Genomic DNA, 20,000 nt, shown 5'->3' with positions numbered 1-20,000 from the left:
GTTTCTGCATCTTTTTTCACTTTCTTTTGTTCCTTCCTTCCTTTCTATTCTTTTGCCATTCCATTTTTTTTTTTCATTCCTCCTTAATTCCCTTTCGCTTATTTTCTACTGTTTTATTGTTCTGAATCCTACACACCTTATGATACGATTATTATTATTATTATTATTATTATTATTATTATTATATTATTATTATTATTATTACTTATTATTATAGTGTTAAGTATTTGGTAACTGAATATTGTGCTTTTGAATGATGATGATGGTGATGATGTGATGATGATGATGCGATAATGGTGATGATGATGATGATGCGATGATGATGATTCGATGATAATGATGATGATTATAGTGATGATGCGATGGTGATGATGAGATGATAATGATGATGATGATAGTGATGTCGTGATGCATTTGACCTGTTCTTTTCCCAGCCCTTTGCAGTTGACCTTACGTCCCCCCCCCCCTCTCTCTCTCTCTCTCTCTCTCATTACTCCCTTGAAGGTCGTAATTATCTCTCTTCCGTCGGAGGGAGATAAAGCTTTTTCTTCTCTTCTCCAGTTTTCTTCAAATTTTCTTCTATTTTCCTCCGTTTTCTTCTTCCATTATGCATCAATTTCTTCTATTTTCCTTCCATTTTCTTCCATTATTCTTATTTTCCTTCCGTTTTTCTTCAGTTATTCTTCTATTTCTTTCAATTTGTCTTCCATATTTTCCATTTCTTCTCCCATTTTCTTCATTCATTATTCTTTCGATTTCCTTATTTTCTTCCGTTTCTCCTTCTCCCATTCTTCTTCCATTTTCCTCTTCCTCTTCATTTTCCCGGAATTTTTGGATACAGTGTATGCGAGAGCGTCGCGTGCTTACTTCTTGTACTCTTCTTCACAGGGTGTATTACTTCCACCCTCATCCACCACCCACCGTCATCCCAGTCGATTCCGCATACTCCGAGTCCATTCCACCCACTCCCAGTCCATCCCACCCTCTCCCAGTCCATCTCACCCGCTCCCAGTCCATCCCACCCACTCCCAGTCCATCCCACCCACTCCCAGTCCATCCCACCCACTCCCAGTGCATCCCACCCACTCCCAGTCCATCCCGTCCACACTTCTTCGCCCACTGAACTATCTGTCTACCTATCTGCCTATCTATCAATCTATCTATACGTCCACAAATGTATAAGAAGATATTCTATAAACATATTTTTTCTTCTCTCTAGGTAAGTGTGCCGATATACCTGCCCAGCTTAGCAAGAAGGAGAGGGATAAATTAACAGGTATTTCCGATTTTAAGTTGTTCATGAGTAGGGATGTTCTAGATGCAGTTAGATATAGTATTTAATGCCTTATAGAGTCTGGTTTACATGTGTTTTAATTCTAAGTTTACGGTTTCTGTGGAATGTTTTGTTTTTCTCTGTCTTTATTCTGTTTTGCTTTCCTGTTCTCTGTTTTACACACACACACACACACACACACACACACACACACACACACACACACACACACACACACACACACACACACTCCAAAAAAACAGTCTCACACACACATTCACTCTTGCTTTCCCTCGTAACAGACACGTAGTTACACATTCTCTCTCTCTCTCTCTCTCTCTCTCTCTCTCTCTCTCTCTCTCTCTCTCTCTCTCTCTCTCCCTATATTTACTCTTCTTCCCTTTGTTCCTTGCTTTTATTTTTGCTCTCTCTCTCTCTCTCTCTCTCTCTCTCTCTCTCTCTCTCTCTCTCATCACTGTTATTAACACCCATGACATCACCTTCCTCTTCCTCACCGTTTTGTTTCAAGCGAGACGTAATTGACTTGATTTTCTTTGCTTTGTCTTTACTTGCTTCTATTTTCTTGTCTTTTCTTTATCTCCATATTTTTTTTTTTTTTTTTACTTTTGTCTTTATTAACATCTTTAGTTTCTTCGTCTTGTCTTTATCTCCGGTTGTTTAATATTTGTTTTGTTTTTTTAATGTTTGTTTTTTGTTTATTTTCTTTTTTTCTTTATGGATTTGTTGGTCTTTGTCTTTATTTCTTTTATTTATTTTTTTCTGTATGTAGTGTTTTTATTTTGTTTTGACTGCTCATTTTTCTTCACCCTTGTTTTTGTTTATTTGTATAGCATACCGTAGTCGATTTATATGCATTTTTATTCTTGTTTATTTCTTCACTTTTTTACAATGACTCTCATATTGATTTTTATCAGCTTTTGCAGGAATTTATTGTTTGTATGATGACAGTGATGGTGGTGGTGGTGGTGGTGGTGGTGGTGGTGGTGGTGGTGGTGGTGGTGGTGGTGGTGGTGGTGCTGCTGCTGCTGCTGCTGATGATGATGATGATGATGATGTATGTACGGGATATACAGATATATATATATATATATATATATATATATATATATATATATATATATATATATATACAGAGAGAGAGAGAGAGAGAGAGATAAATAGATAAATAGATAGATACCGGTATATCCCGTACATACATCATCATCAGCAGCACTTCCTTTGTCCTCATTTTTATTGTCCTGGCCATTAGCGTTATTGTGGTTGTTTGTGTTGGTAATTGTCTTTATCCTCTCTCTCTCTCTCTCTCTCTCTCTCTCTCTCTCTCTCTCTCATTGTCGTCTTTCTTTACCTCTATATTTACAACATAGTGTGTGTGTGTGTGTATATATATATATATATATATATATATATATATATATATATATATATATGAATGGTGTATGTATATACAGATATATAATCTTACTAACACTTACTAGCATTCTTACCTACACACACCTACATACCCACTTGTTATATATACATAGCTAACCTGTCTCTTTACGTACTTATTTACTTACATACAAGATATAATGGAATGATAATAAGCTCAAGGTCGTGGTGAGGCAATACCCTTCCTTGACCAATGCACGCACGCCTGGGGTCAAAGGGCACCCCCCACACCCCCCCACACCCCACACCTGTAAGGCTGGCTGGCTGGCTGCTGGTTTTCCTTTTATACTTTGTCTATCTAAATTTATCTGTTTTTCAGTCTATATCCATCCATCCATCTATCTGTGTCTGTCTATCTGTATGTCGGTCATTCTATATACTGTACACTCTACTACTAATACTAGGCTACCACCACCACCACTACTACTATAACTACTACTACTGCTACCACCACCACCACCACCACTACATCTTCTACTACAACTATTACTACCACCAGCAGCACCCCACCTCGCCTCAAATAAGCAAAGTGCAATAAGACACACTGGTGCACAAACACACAAAAACTCTAATTATTCGCTTCATGCTGACGAACATACCCTACTTACCCAACCATCACCCCCTCTGCTTCCTTATTGTGTTTTTTTTATTTATTTATTTCCCCTTTTTCATGTCTTGTTCTTCATTATCGTCATCTTGTTGTTTTTGTTGTTATTCATGTTCTTGTTCTTCTGATCTCCTTCCTCTGCTTTTTTCATACTTCTTCTCTCTCTCTCTTTCTCTCTCTCTCTCTCTCTCTCTCTCTCTCTCTCTCTCTCTTCTCCTCCTCCTCCTCGTCTTTTTGTCCATTCTTTCCTCTTCTATCTCTTCCTCCCTCCCTCCCCTCCTCTCCTCCCTTCCCTCCATCTCTCCCCTTCTCCGGAAACTTCGTCATAGAGCCAGTGATGCGAGACGGAGGGTTACCAGATAGTGTTAGATAGAGCGCACGTTTGGGCAATTAAATATACCCAAATGTACTCAGTGTAGTTTAGTTTTAAGTATTTTTCTCGTTATGGTTGAGTTTATATTTTTCCTCTACGTTCTTTTAATGTCTGTCTCAGGGTGTCTATCTGTCTGTGTGACTGTCTTCTGTCTGTCTGTCTGTCTGTCTATTTATATATCTATCTATCTATCTGTGTAACTAACAGGTTGTACTTATATTTGTATCTGTCTTTCTGTCTGTTTGGTCTGTTTGGCTGTCTGTCCGTGTCTCTTGTTTTCTGCTATATTTTCTTGTTTTAGTGTTACCTTAGCCATCCCCCCCCCTCTCTCTCTCTCTCTCTCTCTCTCTCTCTCTCTCTCTCTCTTACTCATCGATTCCTTTGCCAGTTTTCCTTCCGTTTTCCTTTATTTTCCTCTTTTTGTCTTTCTCAGTGTATGATGTAAGCGCCTGAGTGAGAAGTGTTTTATTAATGTGTTTAGTTCCTCTCTCTCTCTCTCTCTCTCTCTCTCTCTCTCTCTCTCTCTCTCTCTCTTAAGTGGATAATGGGTGGGGAGTGAATGTGGGTGAGAACTATTTTTTATATGCATGAAGTGGGACAGGGAGAGAGAGAGAGAGAGAGAGAGAGGATGGAGAGAAGAAGAAGGATATGCGTTGGAGGAGAGAGGTAGGGAGGGGGAGTGTGGGTGGATGGAGGAAAGAGGGATGATGTAATGGGCGGAATAGCAAGTGGGAGGGAGGGGAGAGAGAGAGGGAGGGAGGGAGTGGGTGGAGGGAGATGGGAGGAAAGAGGGAGGAGATAGGAGGGAAACTTATGGGAGAAGGAGGGAGTATGAGGGAGGGGGAGGATGGAAGAGGAGGGTGTGTAGGTGGGAGGGAGGGGAAGGAGGGAAGGTGAGGGGAAGATAGAGGAATATGAGGGAGGGAGGGAGGGAGTGGGCGGAGTCTGTTGGGAGGAAGAACGACTGATAGGGAGGAAGGGAGGGAGAAGGAAGGAAGCAGGAGGGATGAAGGAAAGAAGGGAGGGATAATATGGAGGGAGAGAAAGAGAGATGGAGGGAATGAGGGAGTAAAGATAGAAGGGAGAGGGAAAGAGAATGAGGATATTAGATGGAGAGGGAGGATTGAAGGAAGGGAGGGAGATGGAAGAGATGGAGAGAGGAAGGAAAGAGGGAAGAGGAACTGAGGAAGGGAGGGAGTGAGGGAAGGACAGTGTAGGAGGAAGGGAAGTGGAGGAATTGAGGGAAAATGGGAGGGAGGGAGAGGGAGGGAAGGAGAGAGAGAGGGTGGGTGGGATGGAGGGTGAGATTGGTGGTGTGTGACGTGTATGTGCGTGTGTGTGTGTGTGTGTCTGAGTGAGGCAGTGTGTATTGTGAAGTGGTGACGGTAGTGTGTGGGGTAGCAGTGCTCCTCGATATTCACACACACACACACACACACACACACACACACACACACACACACACACACACACACACACACACACACACACACACACACAGATACAACAGTGATCAGTAGTCCCTTTACACGTCTGTGGTTGAAAGTCAGAAAACGCGCCTCCATGCTGTGTGTGTGTGTGTGTGTGTGTGTGTGTGTGAGAGAGAGAGAGAGAGAGAGAGAGAGAGAGAGAGAGAGATTTTGTTTAGACTTCATCGGGTTCATACATAAGAGTGTAAAGGGATTTTAGACCGTGACTGCACATACATACACACACACATACCCTCATCTCTCTACATCTGTCTGTTTTTTTGTTTGTATTCTCTACTGTTTGTGTCTGTCTACCTGACCTCCTGCCTGGGTGTTTGTGTGTTTGTCTGCCTACCTATCGACCTAACTATCTGTCTATCTATCTATCTGTCTATCTGTTTGTCTGTCTGTCTGCTAACCTGCCTACCTGCATACCTACTTACCTACCTACCTACCTACCTGCTTACCTGCCTGCCAACCCACCTACTTACCCACGTTACTTCCTACCTACTTACTTCCCTGCCTATCTGCTAACCTACTCTGCCTGCCTGCCTGTCTCTGTTCTATCAGTCTGTATCTGTTTCTGTCTACGTCAATTTAACTCTCCCTGTCTATCATTCTGTCTCGCTGTCTATCTATCTTTCTGTCTGTCTGTCTTTCTACACGTACCGCCACTCTTAACATCACAAACCACTCTCCTCCACGCACCCCTCACCTTCCTCCTTTCACCTTCCTTTCTTCTCCTACCGACTTCAAACACACACACACACACACACACACACACACACACACACACACACACACACTCATTCATACACTTACATTCTCTCTCTCTCTCTCTCTCTCTCTCTCACAGCTGAATAAAATCGTCTGACGGCTGGAAAAAAAAAAATACCCCACAACCCATCCCCCTCCCCCCAAAAAAATTATAAAAAGAAATTGGAGAAAGAAAATAAAGAAAATGGGTTTCTCCTTATAAATCTCTTGAACTTTTATTTATTTACTTATTTATTTATTTTTCTAGATTAATAAAGCTAACCAGACGATTTTACTCAACTTAGGAGAGACTTTTCGAATTGGAAGGGTTAGAGGTCAGCCAAGAATCGAACAGGTTGAGAGGAAAGAATGAGATAATGTAAGGAAAAAAAGAAGTGAATCAGTATGTTATCTTAGTGGAATAATTAATATTTTTTTCTTGAAGGATTTTTTTTTTTAATTTCTCGTATCAACATGGAGGAAAAATTAAAAATGTAGGAAAAATGGAAATAAAAAAAAATGGAAATTAAGGAAAACAATTGAAAATAAAGGAAACAATTGAAAAAAAAAATTATAACTGAGGAGAACGAATGAAAATTAAGAGAAAGTAAGTAATATTTAAGGTAAAGAAATAAAAAGGAAGAAAAACAAGTGAAAATAAAGGAAAAAGTCATATAATTACCGAAAACAATGATGTGAATAAAAAATTGTGAGAAATAAAACAGTTGATGATAATAATAATAATAATAATAATAATAATAATAATAGAATAACAATATTAAGTACTACTACTACAACTGCTGTTACTACTGCTACTACTACAGCTGCTATTACTACTACTACTACTACTACTAATAATAATAATAGCAAATGATAGTAACTGAAAATGAGCGAAAATTAAAAAGAATAGAAAAACGATTGAAAAAAATTATCATCCGGAAAATTATGACACTTATATAAACCTGAACGAATAAATAAGAGACCCGTGAAAATATGAACAGTGAAACTTAATGCAAGAAATAGTGAACGAAAATCAACGCGACACGAACGACAATGAAACGACACGAATTGGAGTGAAACGGGTGCCAGGCGACGCGGTTACCATGGCAACGAATAATTGTGGAAGTGACGAAATAAACGTAAGAGAGACACGAGTTTTTCCGTCCGTGAGAGAAAGAGAGAGAGACCATGGTGAGCGATAAAATGTGTGTGTGTGTGTGTGTGTGTGTGTGTGTGTGTGAGAGAGAGAGAGAGAGAGAGAAACCATGGTAAACGATAACATATGTGTGTGTGTGTGTGTGTGTGTGTGTGAGAGAGAGAGAGAATGACAGGAAATCACAGACTGACTCACCCTCACGTGAACACTAAAATCATGCAGAAAAAAAAAAAAAAACTATGCTAGGATGGTCTTCGCTATTATGCATTTTTTTTTTTACAGTATTAAGGACTCGATGGATTTTTTTTTTTTACAGTATTAACGGCTTCTATAACCCTCTCTCAGCTGAATAAAATCGTCTTGCAGTAGGTAGTAGAGTTGTCCTGGGCGTGAGGGGGTTACGGGTAGAGGTATTGGGACTCTCAGACTCCCATGGCTCACTCTCAGCTGAGGAAAAGCGTCTGGGTGTAGCTGGGTGTTTGTGTGGGTGTGTGCTGAGAATGTGTTTTGTGTTGATAGATGGATAGATAGATAGATAGATTGATTGTGTTGATAGATTGGTAGATAGATAGATAGATTGGTTGTATTTTGTTAATAGATTGGCAGATAGATAGATTGACTATTTTGTGTTGATAGATTGGTAGATAGATATATAAATTGATTGTATTTTGTGTTGATAGATTGGTAGATAGATAGATAGATTGTATTTTGTGTTGATAGATTGGTAGATAGATAGATAGATAGACTTGTATTTTGTGTTGTTAGATTGGTAGATAGATAGATAGATTTTTGTGTTCATGGATTAGTAGATAAATAGATAGATGGATAGATAGATAGATAGATAAGCTGATTGATTAACAGACAGTGGTAGAAAGACAAACATAGCAGATAGATTAAGGGATAGATAGATAGAAAGAAAGATTGACACACAGCAGATAGATAGATAGAAAGGCAGATAGATTGATTGAGGGTAGAAAGACACATAGCAGATGGATAGATAGATAGATAGGGGTAAAATTATACATAACATAATTATGGATAAATAGATAGATAGATGGATGGATAGGTAAAGACGTAGACAGAGCAGATGAATAGATAGATAGGCAGAGGTAGAAAGAAAACATTTAGATAGATAGATATAGATAGACGCAGCTTGTGGATAGATAGATTAATAGATAGAGAGATATTGGTAGACGCAGAAGATGGATAGATAGAGGTAGAAAGACAGCATATGGATAGATAGATAGATAGATAGATAGACATGTAGAAAGACATCATATGGATAGATAAATAAACAGATAGATAGGGGTAGCCAGACGCAGCAAATGGATAGATAGAGAAGATAGATAGATAGAGTTGAAAGACAGCGTATGGATAGATAGATAAATAGATAGATAGACAGAAAGACTTACAGGATACGGATAGATAAAAGTAGGAAAAAGTCATGATGTTGAGAATGACGATGGTGATCACTGTGGCAGAGAGAGAGAGAGAGAGAGAGAGAGAGAGAGAGAGAGATTCGTCATTGTGGTTTCGTGTCCTTGAGGATAAAAAAACAAACTGAAATTTGTCGTAATATATTTTTGTTGTGTGTGTGTGTGTGTGTGTGTGTGTGTGTGTGTGTGTGTGTGTTGCTTCTCACTCCTGTCCTACTATATTAGATGGGACATTAGATTAATTGTTACATCTTTACTGCTCGTAATTTTTGTGAATAGTTATAATCTTTTAAAGGGGACATAATTGGTATTATTATTATTATTATTATTATTGCTACTACCACCACTACTACTACTACTACTACTACTGTTATTATTATTAAGTGTCTACATTTCATTATATCTATCTATCAGTCTAATCGTATCTGTGTGTGTCTATATATATATATATATATATATATATATATATATATATATATATATAATCCCATGTTTGCAAGGCTTGACTGATGACGTAAGGGATTTGATGGCACTTTTATATTTGTGCTTTCATTTTTCCTAGCTGTGGATGCAACACTCACCTTTTATTAGACAACCACTCAGTCAGTCAGTATATATATATATATATATATATATATATATATATATATATATATATATATATATATATACTGTTGAGTTCCATCAAGATTTACTAACAACATTGTTATTGTAATTAAATTCTGAATTCTTACCTAGGCTAAAGCCAATACACCTGTGATATGGCGTGTTAATGGAGGGAAAAGAAAATAACTGAAATGATGCTTTGCTGTTAACACCTATAGCAGTTGTAAAGAATATTCATCAGAGAGTCAGGGTGTAATGTTAAGATGTATGTGCAGAATGAATCGCCAAGGAACAGGTGGTACGAAATTTCTGAAGCCACTTAAATTACGACCCTATCAATATTCGTAAATGAGTTAATGTGGAACGTGTGAAATGGATCGCTAACGAGAAGATGTTAAGAAATTATCGAGACCACTTTAATTATGACCGTAGCAATATTTCTAACTGCATTAAGGTGGAATGTGTAGAATGAATCGCCAAGGAACAGGTGTTAAGAAATTTCCTAGGGCATTTAAAGTACAATCCCAACATCTATAGTTCAGTCATTACAAAGAAGAAAAAAATCCGACATTAATTTGTACATACGTGACGCCTTAACTACCGTATCTCATCACACCTGAACGCTCTCTTACGCCAGCATTGCGTTGAGAAAGCGTATCCGCCCCCCTCCCCCTCGCGTAACGGGGCGAGTATACACGCTACGTAACGCTACACGCCACGCAAACCTACGCCAGAATTGCACGCTGCTCTGTAGGTGCGAGAAAATGATGTGTGCGTAATTGCGTGAAATTTTGGTGTCTGTCTCTATTTCTCTGCTTATATATCTGTCTATTTATTTATCTATCTGTCTATCTATCTATCTATCTATCTATCTGTCAGTCTGCCTGTCTGTCTTCTAGTCTTCTGTCTACATCTACCAGTTTCTGTCTATCTATCCATCTGTCTATTTCTGTCATATGCTTCTGTATTTCCCCTTTTTATATTCTCTCTCTAACTCTTTCTCTCTCTCTCTCTCTCTCTCTCTCTCTCTCTGCATTCTGTGGTTCTATCAATATACAGGGAGAGAGAGAGAGAGAGAGAGAGATTCAGGTGTATGTGACAATAATATGCATAAGATACACCTGTTGAACTTGACAGGTGTTCAGCCAGACAGACAAGTGTACAGGGTGTTGTTGTTGTTGTGGTGGTGGTGGTGATAAAATAGTCTCGTGAATGTGTGTGTGTGTGTGTGTGTGTGTGTGTGTGTGTGTGTGTGTGTGTGTGTGTGTGTGTGTGTGTGTGTGTGTGTGTGTGTGTGTGTAATTTTGTAGGTGCAGTATGTGTGTGTAACGTTGTGCAATCTCTGTATATTTGTCTTCTGAGTGTGTGTGTGTGTGTGTGTGTGTGTGTGTGTGTGTGGTTGGCTGTTGCTTTGCTCTGTGTATTGGTTGTTTGTTGGGAAGATGAATTGTTTGCAAATAATAATTGTGTGGTGCCGCTCCTAGAGAGAGAGAGTAGATAGAAGATAGATAGAGAGGGAGAGAATAATAGACAGAGAGAACAATAAATAGATAGATAGACAGGGATAGAGAGATATAGACAGAGAATAATATATATATGGAGAGAGAGAGAGAGAGAGAGAGTAGATAGAAGATAGATGTGGTGGTCAGAAGGGCTTATCAAAACAAGGCCTGTGCCGGAAATGCGTGTAGCAGAGAGGTAAACATAAACAAATAAACATATACTTACATAAACTAACACACAGCAGTAACACACCTGCTCTACCTGTGCACACACACACACACACACACACACACACACACACACACACACACACACACACACACACACACACCTGTCTTTATCTGCAGGTGTTTTCTTCTGACTCTTGACTTTAGCATCATAACTAAAATGTCAAAAACACCAATATATATGTATTTTTGTCCTTGTGTGTGTGTGTGTGTGTGTGTGTGTAAGACCTGCCGGATATTAAAGATAGCTCACACGTCAGGTAAGAATATCAGGTAACCTATTATCAACCAGTTACCTTATACCCCAACATCTCTTCCTTAGCGATTTGTTATTGAGATATGGGTGGTTCATATCCTTTTGTACGTTAAGTGTGCTGAGTACGGCGATACTGGAATGGTTCGTTTAACACAGAATAGGGCAGTAAGGTGTAACAGGCAAAGTAAATCGCATTGGAAAAGGTGTTACGGAGCTTCCTTAACTGGCGAGGATACGGGCCAAAGGATTTATTAATCTCTTCATTAATTGGGACTGTACATCCACAATATAATAATAATAATAATAATAATAATAATAATATCTGACATTGCAATCTCTCATCCTGGTCTTTCATTCAAATAAACTGTATAAATAGTAATACCGTAATAATAATAATAGTAATAATCTATCTATCTATAGCCCGACGCCCTAATCCCGCAAAGGGCGGCCGCAGACAAAACTCCTCCAAGTCGCTCTGTCACCCACCATTTGACTACCCTCCCCCCAACTCACCCCCCCCTCCCTCATATACCTCTCAACTCCATCCCTCCACCTCATCCTCGGTCTACCTCTCCCTCTCCCTCTCCCTCCCTCCACCTCACCTACATACACCCTCTTAGTCAGTCTTTCATTCTCCATTCTCTTCACATGTCCAAACCACCTCAGTGTATTTCTCCTAATCTTCTCAGCCACATAGTAATAATAATAATAATAATAATAATAATAATAATAGCGATCTTGGGTACGAGGGAAAAGAAAACTTTCGTAAATTTGTGAATCAACCTGTCGATTCAGCTGCCGCCATCTTGAGTAAGCTCGGGAACTAGCCCGCCCGTGACTATCCATGTTTACACTCCCGAGCCGAAACGAGTCTCACCACCTGCCCGCCGACGGACTGTGCAGAACCTAAGGGATCCATTTTTTATTTTTTTTTCGCTCATTCTGTTTGCTTGAGTGAAATTGCTCGCTTATCTCTGTTTGCAAGGGGGAAATTTGTTTGACATAGCCGTTAGAAGCCAACCGGTGATTTTCGTTCATTTGTATTTAGATTTTTTTTTCTTACTCGAGTTCAAATCGTTGTTTATATAGAGGAGGCGGATTTCGATCTCAGGTAAGGGTAGGGGATCGCTTGAGTACGTTTTTTTCGTTGTCATTACATCACTAATCCACAGCACTTATTCGTGACTAGCGCCATCACACACACACACACACACACACACACACACACATTTGGCCACCTGCTGTCGTGAACGTTGTCACCTACTGTACACATAAGCTACTCTTTCTCTTTCTCTCATGGGAAACACAACTTTTAGAAGGCTTTTTGATGTGGATTCTTTGTTTTTGTCGTAAAAGAGAAAGTCGATAAGAGAACTAGGAGAGAGAGAGAGAGAGAGAGAGAGAGAGAGAGAGAGAGAGAGAGGACGAAAACAGGGTGGATTTTTTTTTTATTGGAGATAGATTAATACAAGCATACACACACACAAGATTAATTCACACACATATACACACACAGAAGATTCACACACACACACACACACACATTACACAAAAAAATTAATACACACATACACAAATATTAATATACACAACACATGCGCACACAGAAAATTAATACATACACACATACAGTACATTCACACAGAAGATTCACACACACACACACACACACACACACACACACACACACACACACAAGGAATGGACTGGTTGTTACGTACATACGGGGTACAATTTACTGTCCAATATAGCTACCCTCAGTACCCCCCCCCTCTCACACACACACACACACCACTCTTATCACCCCACTAAGCCTCACACGACTCATATCTGTACGTAATTGTGAAGTTTAGGATCTCTCTCTCATTCCCAGTGAGAGAGAGAGAGAGAGAGAGGAGAAAATACACACACACACACGCACACACACTCTCTCTCTCTCTGATAAAAAAAAAATGACCCAATAACCATAAACCAAACACTGAAGGTAATGGCTGCTTGCAATCCTGTTAACCGTGAGAGAGTATGATGCAAAGATGTCGTAACTCCAGCATCCTTGTGTCATACTCTTTGCTCAGTCTATCTATCTATCTATCTGTTGCCAGACGTCTTAATCCCTTAAACGAGGAGGCCACAAACAAATCGCCTCCACGTCACCCTGTCCGCCGCCATTTCACAGCCCTGCTCTCAATTCACACGCCTCTCTCTCTCTCTCTCTCTCTCTCTCTCTCTCACTCTCTCTCTCATATACTCTTTGTTGATGGCGAAAAGTGTGTAGTAAATATGAAAGGAAATTGAGAGGAACTTTAGAACTGTGTTGGTGAGAATTTGGCTGCACAACACAAATAACGTGCGGTATACGGAAACGACTGTGTAGCTGTCTATTTGTCTATCTGTCAGTATTTGTGTGTGTGTGTGTGTGTGTGTGTGTGTGTGTGTGTGTGTGTGTGTGTGTGTATTCATAATAGTAGATTACACAAACGTCCATTCCCTATCCTCAGAAAGAATGATGGTGGGCAGGAGTTCAACGGGTTCACGTTCAGATGAACAGTCGAAAAGCCTCTTAAGCTCAGTAAAATCTCCTGGTAGCTCAGTAAAGTCTTCTAGTACCTCATTAAAATCCTCTGGTAGCTCAGTAAAATCTTCTAGTAGCTCAGTAAAGTCTTCTAGTAGCTCAGTAAAATCTCCTGGTAGCTCAGTAAAGTCTTCTAGTACCTCAGTAAAATCCTCTGGTAGCTCAGTAAAATCTTCTAGTAGCTCAGTAAAATCCTGTGGTAGTTGTACATGCCTCCGCCAGCGCCAGTAAAATTTATGGTTTATTCCTGCATCTAGATCTAGGTCCATCTCAGGATCTAATAGACTCTTCCTTTACCCACTGCCCACCTGTCCATCAGACTTTATTGAAATCAGGTAACAACTTTTTGAGATATTTTGTACACACACACACACACACACACACACACACACACACACACACACACACACACACACACACACACACACACACACACAGAGGTAACAACTTTTTGAGATATTTTGTACACACACACACACACACACACACACACACACACACACACACACACACACACACACACACACACACACACACACACAGGTGAATACATTACCTGCGTCCATCATCTGTGGCGGAGGTCATAAAAAAGATGTTGATTTATTCACTGAGTTAGTCAAGACCTGTGTCATTCGCGTATCTCCCAAACTCCAGAGCATTTTAGTAATACCAGTCATAAACCAGCTAGTCTGCATCTCAACTACCACAGCTACCACCATCGCCACAACTGCCACCATCACCACAACTACCACCATCGGGCCAAATGTTTCCGTTCTGGTAACTCTGGGAAAGTTGATGGTGGTGGGGAGAATGGTGGTAGTTGTGGTAGGGTGGTGGTGGGGAGAATGGTGGTAGTTGTGGTAGGGAGAATGGTGGTAATTGTGGTGGGGAGAATGGTGATAGTTGTGGTAAGGTGGTGGTGGGGAGAATGGTGGTAGTTGTGGTAGGGAGATTGGTGGTAATTGTGGTGGGGAGAATGGTGATAGTTGTGGTAAGGTGGTGGTGGGGAGAATGGTGGTAGTTGTGGTAGGGAGAATGGTGGTAATTGTGGTGGGGAGAATGATGGTAGTTGTGGTAGGATGGTGGGGAGAATGGTGATAGTTGTGGTAGGGTGGTGGTGGGGAGAATGGTGGTAGTTGTGGTAGGGTAGTGGTGAGGAGAATGGTGGTAGTTGTGGTAGGATGGTGGTAGGGAGAATGGTGGTAGTTGTGGTAGGGTGGTTGTGGAGAGAATGATGGTAGTTGTGGTAGGATGGTGGTGAGGAGAATGGTGGTAGTTGTGGTAGGATGGTAGTGATAGTGCTAGAGGGAGAGATGGTGGTGGTGGGATTAATAGTAGTGATGCTGGTGGGTAGAATGTTGGTAGCTGTGATGGCGATTGTGGTAGTGAGAGGAGAAGTGGTGATGATGGTGGTAGGGAGAATGTTGGTAGTTGTGGTAGGAATGGTGGTAATAAATGTGGTGATGGTGGAATGTTGGTAGTTGTAGTAGTGATGGTGGTGGAGAGAATGTTGGTAGTTGTGGTAGGAATGATGGTAGTGATGCTTGTGGGGAGAATTGTGTGTGTGTGTGTGTGTGAGAGAGAGAGACAGAGAGAGAGAGAGATTGTGTGTGTGAGAGAGATATTGTGTGTGTGTGTGTGTGTGAGAGAGAGAGAGAGTGGATGAGTCAGTGGATGGGTGGAGTCAATTAACCTCAGTACATCACATCCGGTCTGCTCTATCCATCCTTCCGCCCTTCCCAATCACCTGTCAGATTAACATTAGGATTAACCTCATTTAAGAAGGTGTAATATGCAGATTAAATCGCCATGGAACAGGTGTTAAGAATGACAGAACTCGGATTAATCTTTTACCTGGGAAATTCTTGGTTTATGCAAGACTCTGTTAATTATTTCTTTACCTGTTTTTCTACCTGTTCCTCAAGCATCTTCAATTCTATACTCTTTTCACCCTAACTTGGTCCAGAGTTTCGTCCTTTTGCAGCTTATTTCACGTAGCTCAGAAAAGGGCAATACTACGGCTCTATATCCTTCCATAGCACTTCTTCGTGACCATCTTCATGTCGGCATATTTTCTTCACTCTAACTTGGCCCAGATTTTCGTCCTTATGCACCTTATTTCACGTAGCTCTATGACAGAAAAAGGCAATACTGTGGCTCTGCATCCCTCCTATAGCGCTTCTTCGTGACTATCATCATCTCAGCAGTGAAAATGGTGATACAGTAGTTTTAGGTCGTTAAGATGAAAGGAATATAAACACTTCTTCTTACCTGTCTGTTTTCTTTCATTTATTTGTTTATTTATTTATTTTTATTTTTTGCCTTTATTATTATTATTATTATTATTATTGTTATTATTATTATTATTATTATTTTTTTTTTGCCTTTTCTCCAAACAACCTCGATCATACAAAGACTTATGGAGAAATCGTGAGTCACTCCTTCAAATTGCTTTTTAACTAGGACACGGGTAGTTAGTGGAGAGAAGTGTTGTGGTTGGCGTGGTTACCCAGAGATGCTGATGGCTGGATGCTGGTAGTTGTGGTGGTTGGATGCTGGTAGTTGTGGTAGTAGTGATGGTTAGAGAGTGGAGATAGTTTTGTTAAGATGATCGTGATGGTGGTGATTGATGATGGTGGTGGTGGTGGTGGTAGTTGTGGTGGTTGGATTGTGGTAGTAGTGGTGGTTGAGAGAGTGCAGATAGTTTTGTTAAGATGATCGTAATGGTGGTGATGGTAGTTGTGGTGGTTGGTGATGCTGGTAGTTGTGGTGGATGTATGGTGGTAGTAGTGGTGGTGGCTGAGAGAGTGGAGATGGTTTTGTTGTTATGTGGTAGTGGTTGGAATATGATAGCAGCGGTAATGATGATGGTGGTTAGATGCTGGTAGTTGTGGTGGTTGGATGGTTGTAGTAGTGGTAGTTGAATGGTGGTTGAAAAAGTGGAGATGGTTTTGCTCTGATATGCGATGGTGATGATGATAGTGGTGGTGGTGGTGGTGGTGGTAGTTGAAATATGATATCAGTGGTAATGATGGTGATTGGATGGTGGTAATTGTGGTAGTTGTGGTAGGTGTGATGGTAGATATGGTTTGGTTTGAAATGTGATAGTGGTGTTGATGGTGGTGGTGGTGGTAGTAGTAGTAGTAGTTGATGGTGGTGGTTGGTGATGGTGGTATTAGTGGGTTGGTCTGTGGTAGTTGTGGTGGTTGGATGGTGGTAGTTGTGGTAGTGGTACTTCTGTTGTAGTGCAGGTAATTTCCAAAGGTATGCAGAACACTTTTAATTTACTGACGGAATGTTGATCACTTTCCAAACATATTGATTATACTGTGTGTGTGTGTGTGTGTGTGTGTGTGTGTGTGAGAGAGAGAGAGAGAGAGAGAGAGAGAGAGAGAGAGAGAGGTGGGGTACGCAGTGTGTGTGTGTGTGTGTGTGTGTGAGAGAGAGAGAGAGAGAGAGAGAGAGAGAGAGAGAGGTGGGGTACGCAGTGTGTGTGTGTGTGTGTGTGTGTGAGAGAGAGAGAGAGAGAGAGAGAGAGAGAGAGAGAGAGAGAGGTGGGGTACGCAGTGTGTGTGTGTGTGTGTGTGTGTGTGTGTGTGTGAAAGATTGTTTATATTCATTTTGATTTATTTTGTATTCCTTCCAAAATTATGTGAAAGAGACTCAGGTGTTTTTGTTCCCTATCTATCTGTCTGTCTGTCTGTCTGTCTATCTATCTATCTATCTGTCTATCTCCAACACCCACACCCACCCACATCGTGCCTTTGCATCTGGGAGTAATATTGAGAAATATGATCGGGTACTTTGATGTATGTTTATGAGGGGGATCAAGGTATGAGAGAGAGAGAGAGAGAGAGAGAGAGAGAGAGAGAGAGAGAGAGAGATTTTGCGTTTGTACGAAAGTGAATAATTTTGTGTTTATGTGTGTGTGTGTGTGTGTGTGTGTGTGTGTGTGTGTGAGAGAGAGAGAGAGAGAGAGAGAGAGAGACCTGGGAGAAAATAGGAGAGGTCATCCCGTGCATTGTAAATTATTTAACCTTTACCTTTAACAGTAGCGTCTCTCTCTCTCTCTCTCTCTCTCTCTCTCTCTCTCTCTCTCTCATTTCGGACTTATCAAGCATTACAGAGAGAGAAAGAGAGAGAGGAGGGGGTAAAGACGCCGGAAGTAACGGATTGATGGCTAATAGGTAGACAGATAAATAGATATACAGATAGATGCATACATAGAGAGAGAGAGAGAGAGAGAGAGAGAGAGAGAGAGAGAGGGGGGGAGGGAGGGGGAAGGGGAAACTCTGGACCCTCTAATTTTGGGATTCAGATTCTGGGCATTCTAAATCCGGCCGCGTTTTAGGGCGGTTTTGTGGCGATTGGTCTTAATGGGATGGAGGGGGAGGGAAGGAGAGAGAGAGAGAGAGAGAGAGAGTGGAGGAAAGTGAGGGAATGGAGAAAAGAGGAAGGGAGGTGGGAGGAAAGAGGGAGGGGAAGAGGGAAAAATGGAGGAAAGAAAGGACAGAGAGAGAGAGACTGGAGGAAAGTGAGGGAATGGAGAAAGGAGGAAGGGAGATGGGAGGAAAGAGGGTGAGGAAGAGGGAAAAGTGGAGGAAAGAAAGGAAAGAGAGAGAGAGAGAGTGTGGAGGAAGGTGAGGGAATGCAGAAAAGAGGATGGGAAGAAAAGGAGAGGAAGACGGAAAAGTGGAGGAAAGAATGTAAATAGAGAGAAGATGAAGGGAAGGATGGAGAGAAGAGAGAGATTTGGGAGAATGGAAGGAAGAAAGGGAGAGGGATGTAAAGAAAGAAACGATATTGGAAGGGTTGAGAGAGAAAGAGAGAGAAAGAAAGAGAGAGATAGTAATAATGACAGAAAATTGGCAAGGAGGGGAGAGAGAGAGAGACAGGATAGATTTATTAACGAAAGGGAAAGAGGGGAGGGGAAGGAAGAAGTAAGAAGATAGATAGATTAATAGGTAGGTAGATAGACAGACAGACAGAGAGGGAAAAGAAAGGGAAAAGAATGATTGATAGATAAATAGATAGGTAGATAGAGAGATAGGTAGTCAGATCGATAGGTAGGTAGGTAGGTAGACAGACATAGATAGCTACGTAGATGGATAGTTAGGTAGGTAGACAGATAGATAGATAGATAGGTAGACAGATAGATAAATAGATAAATTAGATACGTAGGTAGGTAGACAGGTAGATAGCTACGTAGATGAACAGATAGGTAGACAGATAGATAGATAGACAGGTGACAACTGTTGGTGTAATGCACAGTGCTTATCAGTTAAAGTATTAGTGACATATATACAGAATAAATCGCTTAGGGATAGGTGTAAAGGGTATCCGAATCAGTCATTTTCCAGACTAATATTGCGCTGACGATTTAACCCCTATCGTGACCCCTAATTACAAGGTCAAAAAGGTGATGACGTACAGGTAATGAGCCCTAATGACCGGAAGTGATGTAATTAGAGCCGTCACCTTTGTTACGCTCGTTATGACAAACTTAACAAGGGTCGGGATCTAATTGCTTTGTGTGACGTCATATCCTTGAAGTAAACAATTAAATCACCCTGTTTTAGTCACATCAGGAGCCTCCCTAACACCTTTTCCTTAGCGGTTTATTTTCCATACGCTGTTGGTTTTCCTTCCTATGTTATTTAACGTTATATAGTTTGCATATATAACAAACGTGCCTTGATCAGGATAAGTCGGTAAGGAGTAGGTGTTAGGGAGCTTCCTTAACCTTAGTTTAATATTTCCACTTCCGTCTTTCATCCACAATCTCTCATTCCACCTCACTCCACTTTTTGATTATTCAACTTCAGTCTTTCATCCACAATCCCTCGTTCTCCATTTTTTTCGTTTAATTATTCAACTTCATTCCTTCTTTCCACCCCATTCCATCATCCTCATTTAATCATCCCACTTCAGTATTTCATCCACACTTCTTCATTCCACCCCGTTCCACCTTCTAATCATTCCACTTCAGTTTCTCATCCACAGTCCCTCATTCCACTCATCCCACCTGCATTGTTTCATCATTCCACATTTGTCCTGCATTCACAATCTCTCCTTCCACTCAGTTCCACCTTCCTATTTTCATTATTCCACTTCATTCTTTCATCCACAAACCTTCATTCCACCCGACTTCACCTTCTTCGTCTAATTATTCCACCTGTATCTCTGTCATCCACTTCCTCCCCTCCACACTACCACACCGTCATCAGCGCCTCTCCCAAGTGTACACCTGTTGGCTATATTGTGTTGTTCCGTGCGTGTGTGTGTGTGTGTGTGTGTGTGTGTGTGTGTGTGTG

General features: G+C 40.8%; 1 protein-coding gene across 4 annotated transcripts in view; it reads left to right on the top strand.

The window, feature by feature from the left end:
• LOC145408474 (uncharacterized) overlaps positions 1-20,000 on the top strand; it is a 398,402-nt gene that overhangs the window by 32,234 nt on the left and 346,168 nt on the right. For 3 of the 4 annotated variants that reach the window (XM_080279208.1, XM_080279206.1, XM_080279209.1), the window contains exon 1: positions 6,936-7,069. The exons of the other annotated variant lie outside the window; for it this stretch is intronic. In XM_080279208.1, coding sequence (XP_080135334.1) covers positions 6,941-7,069 — 129 coding nt within the window. In that variant the 5' untranslated portion in view covers positions 6,936-6,940. Of the gene's footprint in view, positions 1-6,935; positions 7,070-20,000 lie in introns of those variants that run through there. 4 annotated transcript variants of the gene reach the window in all.

This window comes from Coenobita brevimanus, chromosome 77 (assembly GCF_032717465.1).
Source record: "Coenobita brevimanus isolate Jiangsu-jjx chromosome 77, ASM3271746v2, whole genome shotgun sequence".
NCBI lineage: Eukaryota > Metazoa > Arthropoda > Malacostraca > Decapoda > Coenobitidae > Coenobita > Coenobita brevimanus.
This window is presented reverse-complemented; position numbering and strand designations above follow the sequence as displayed.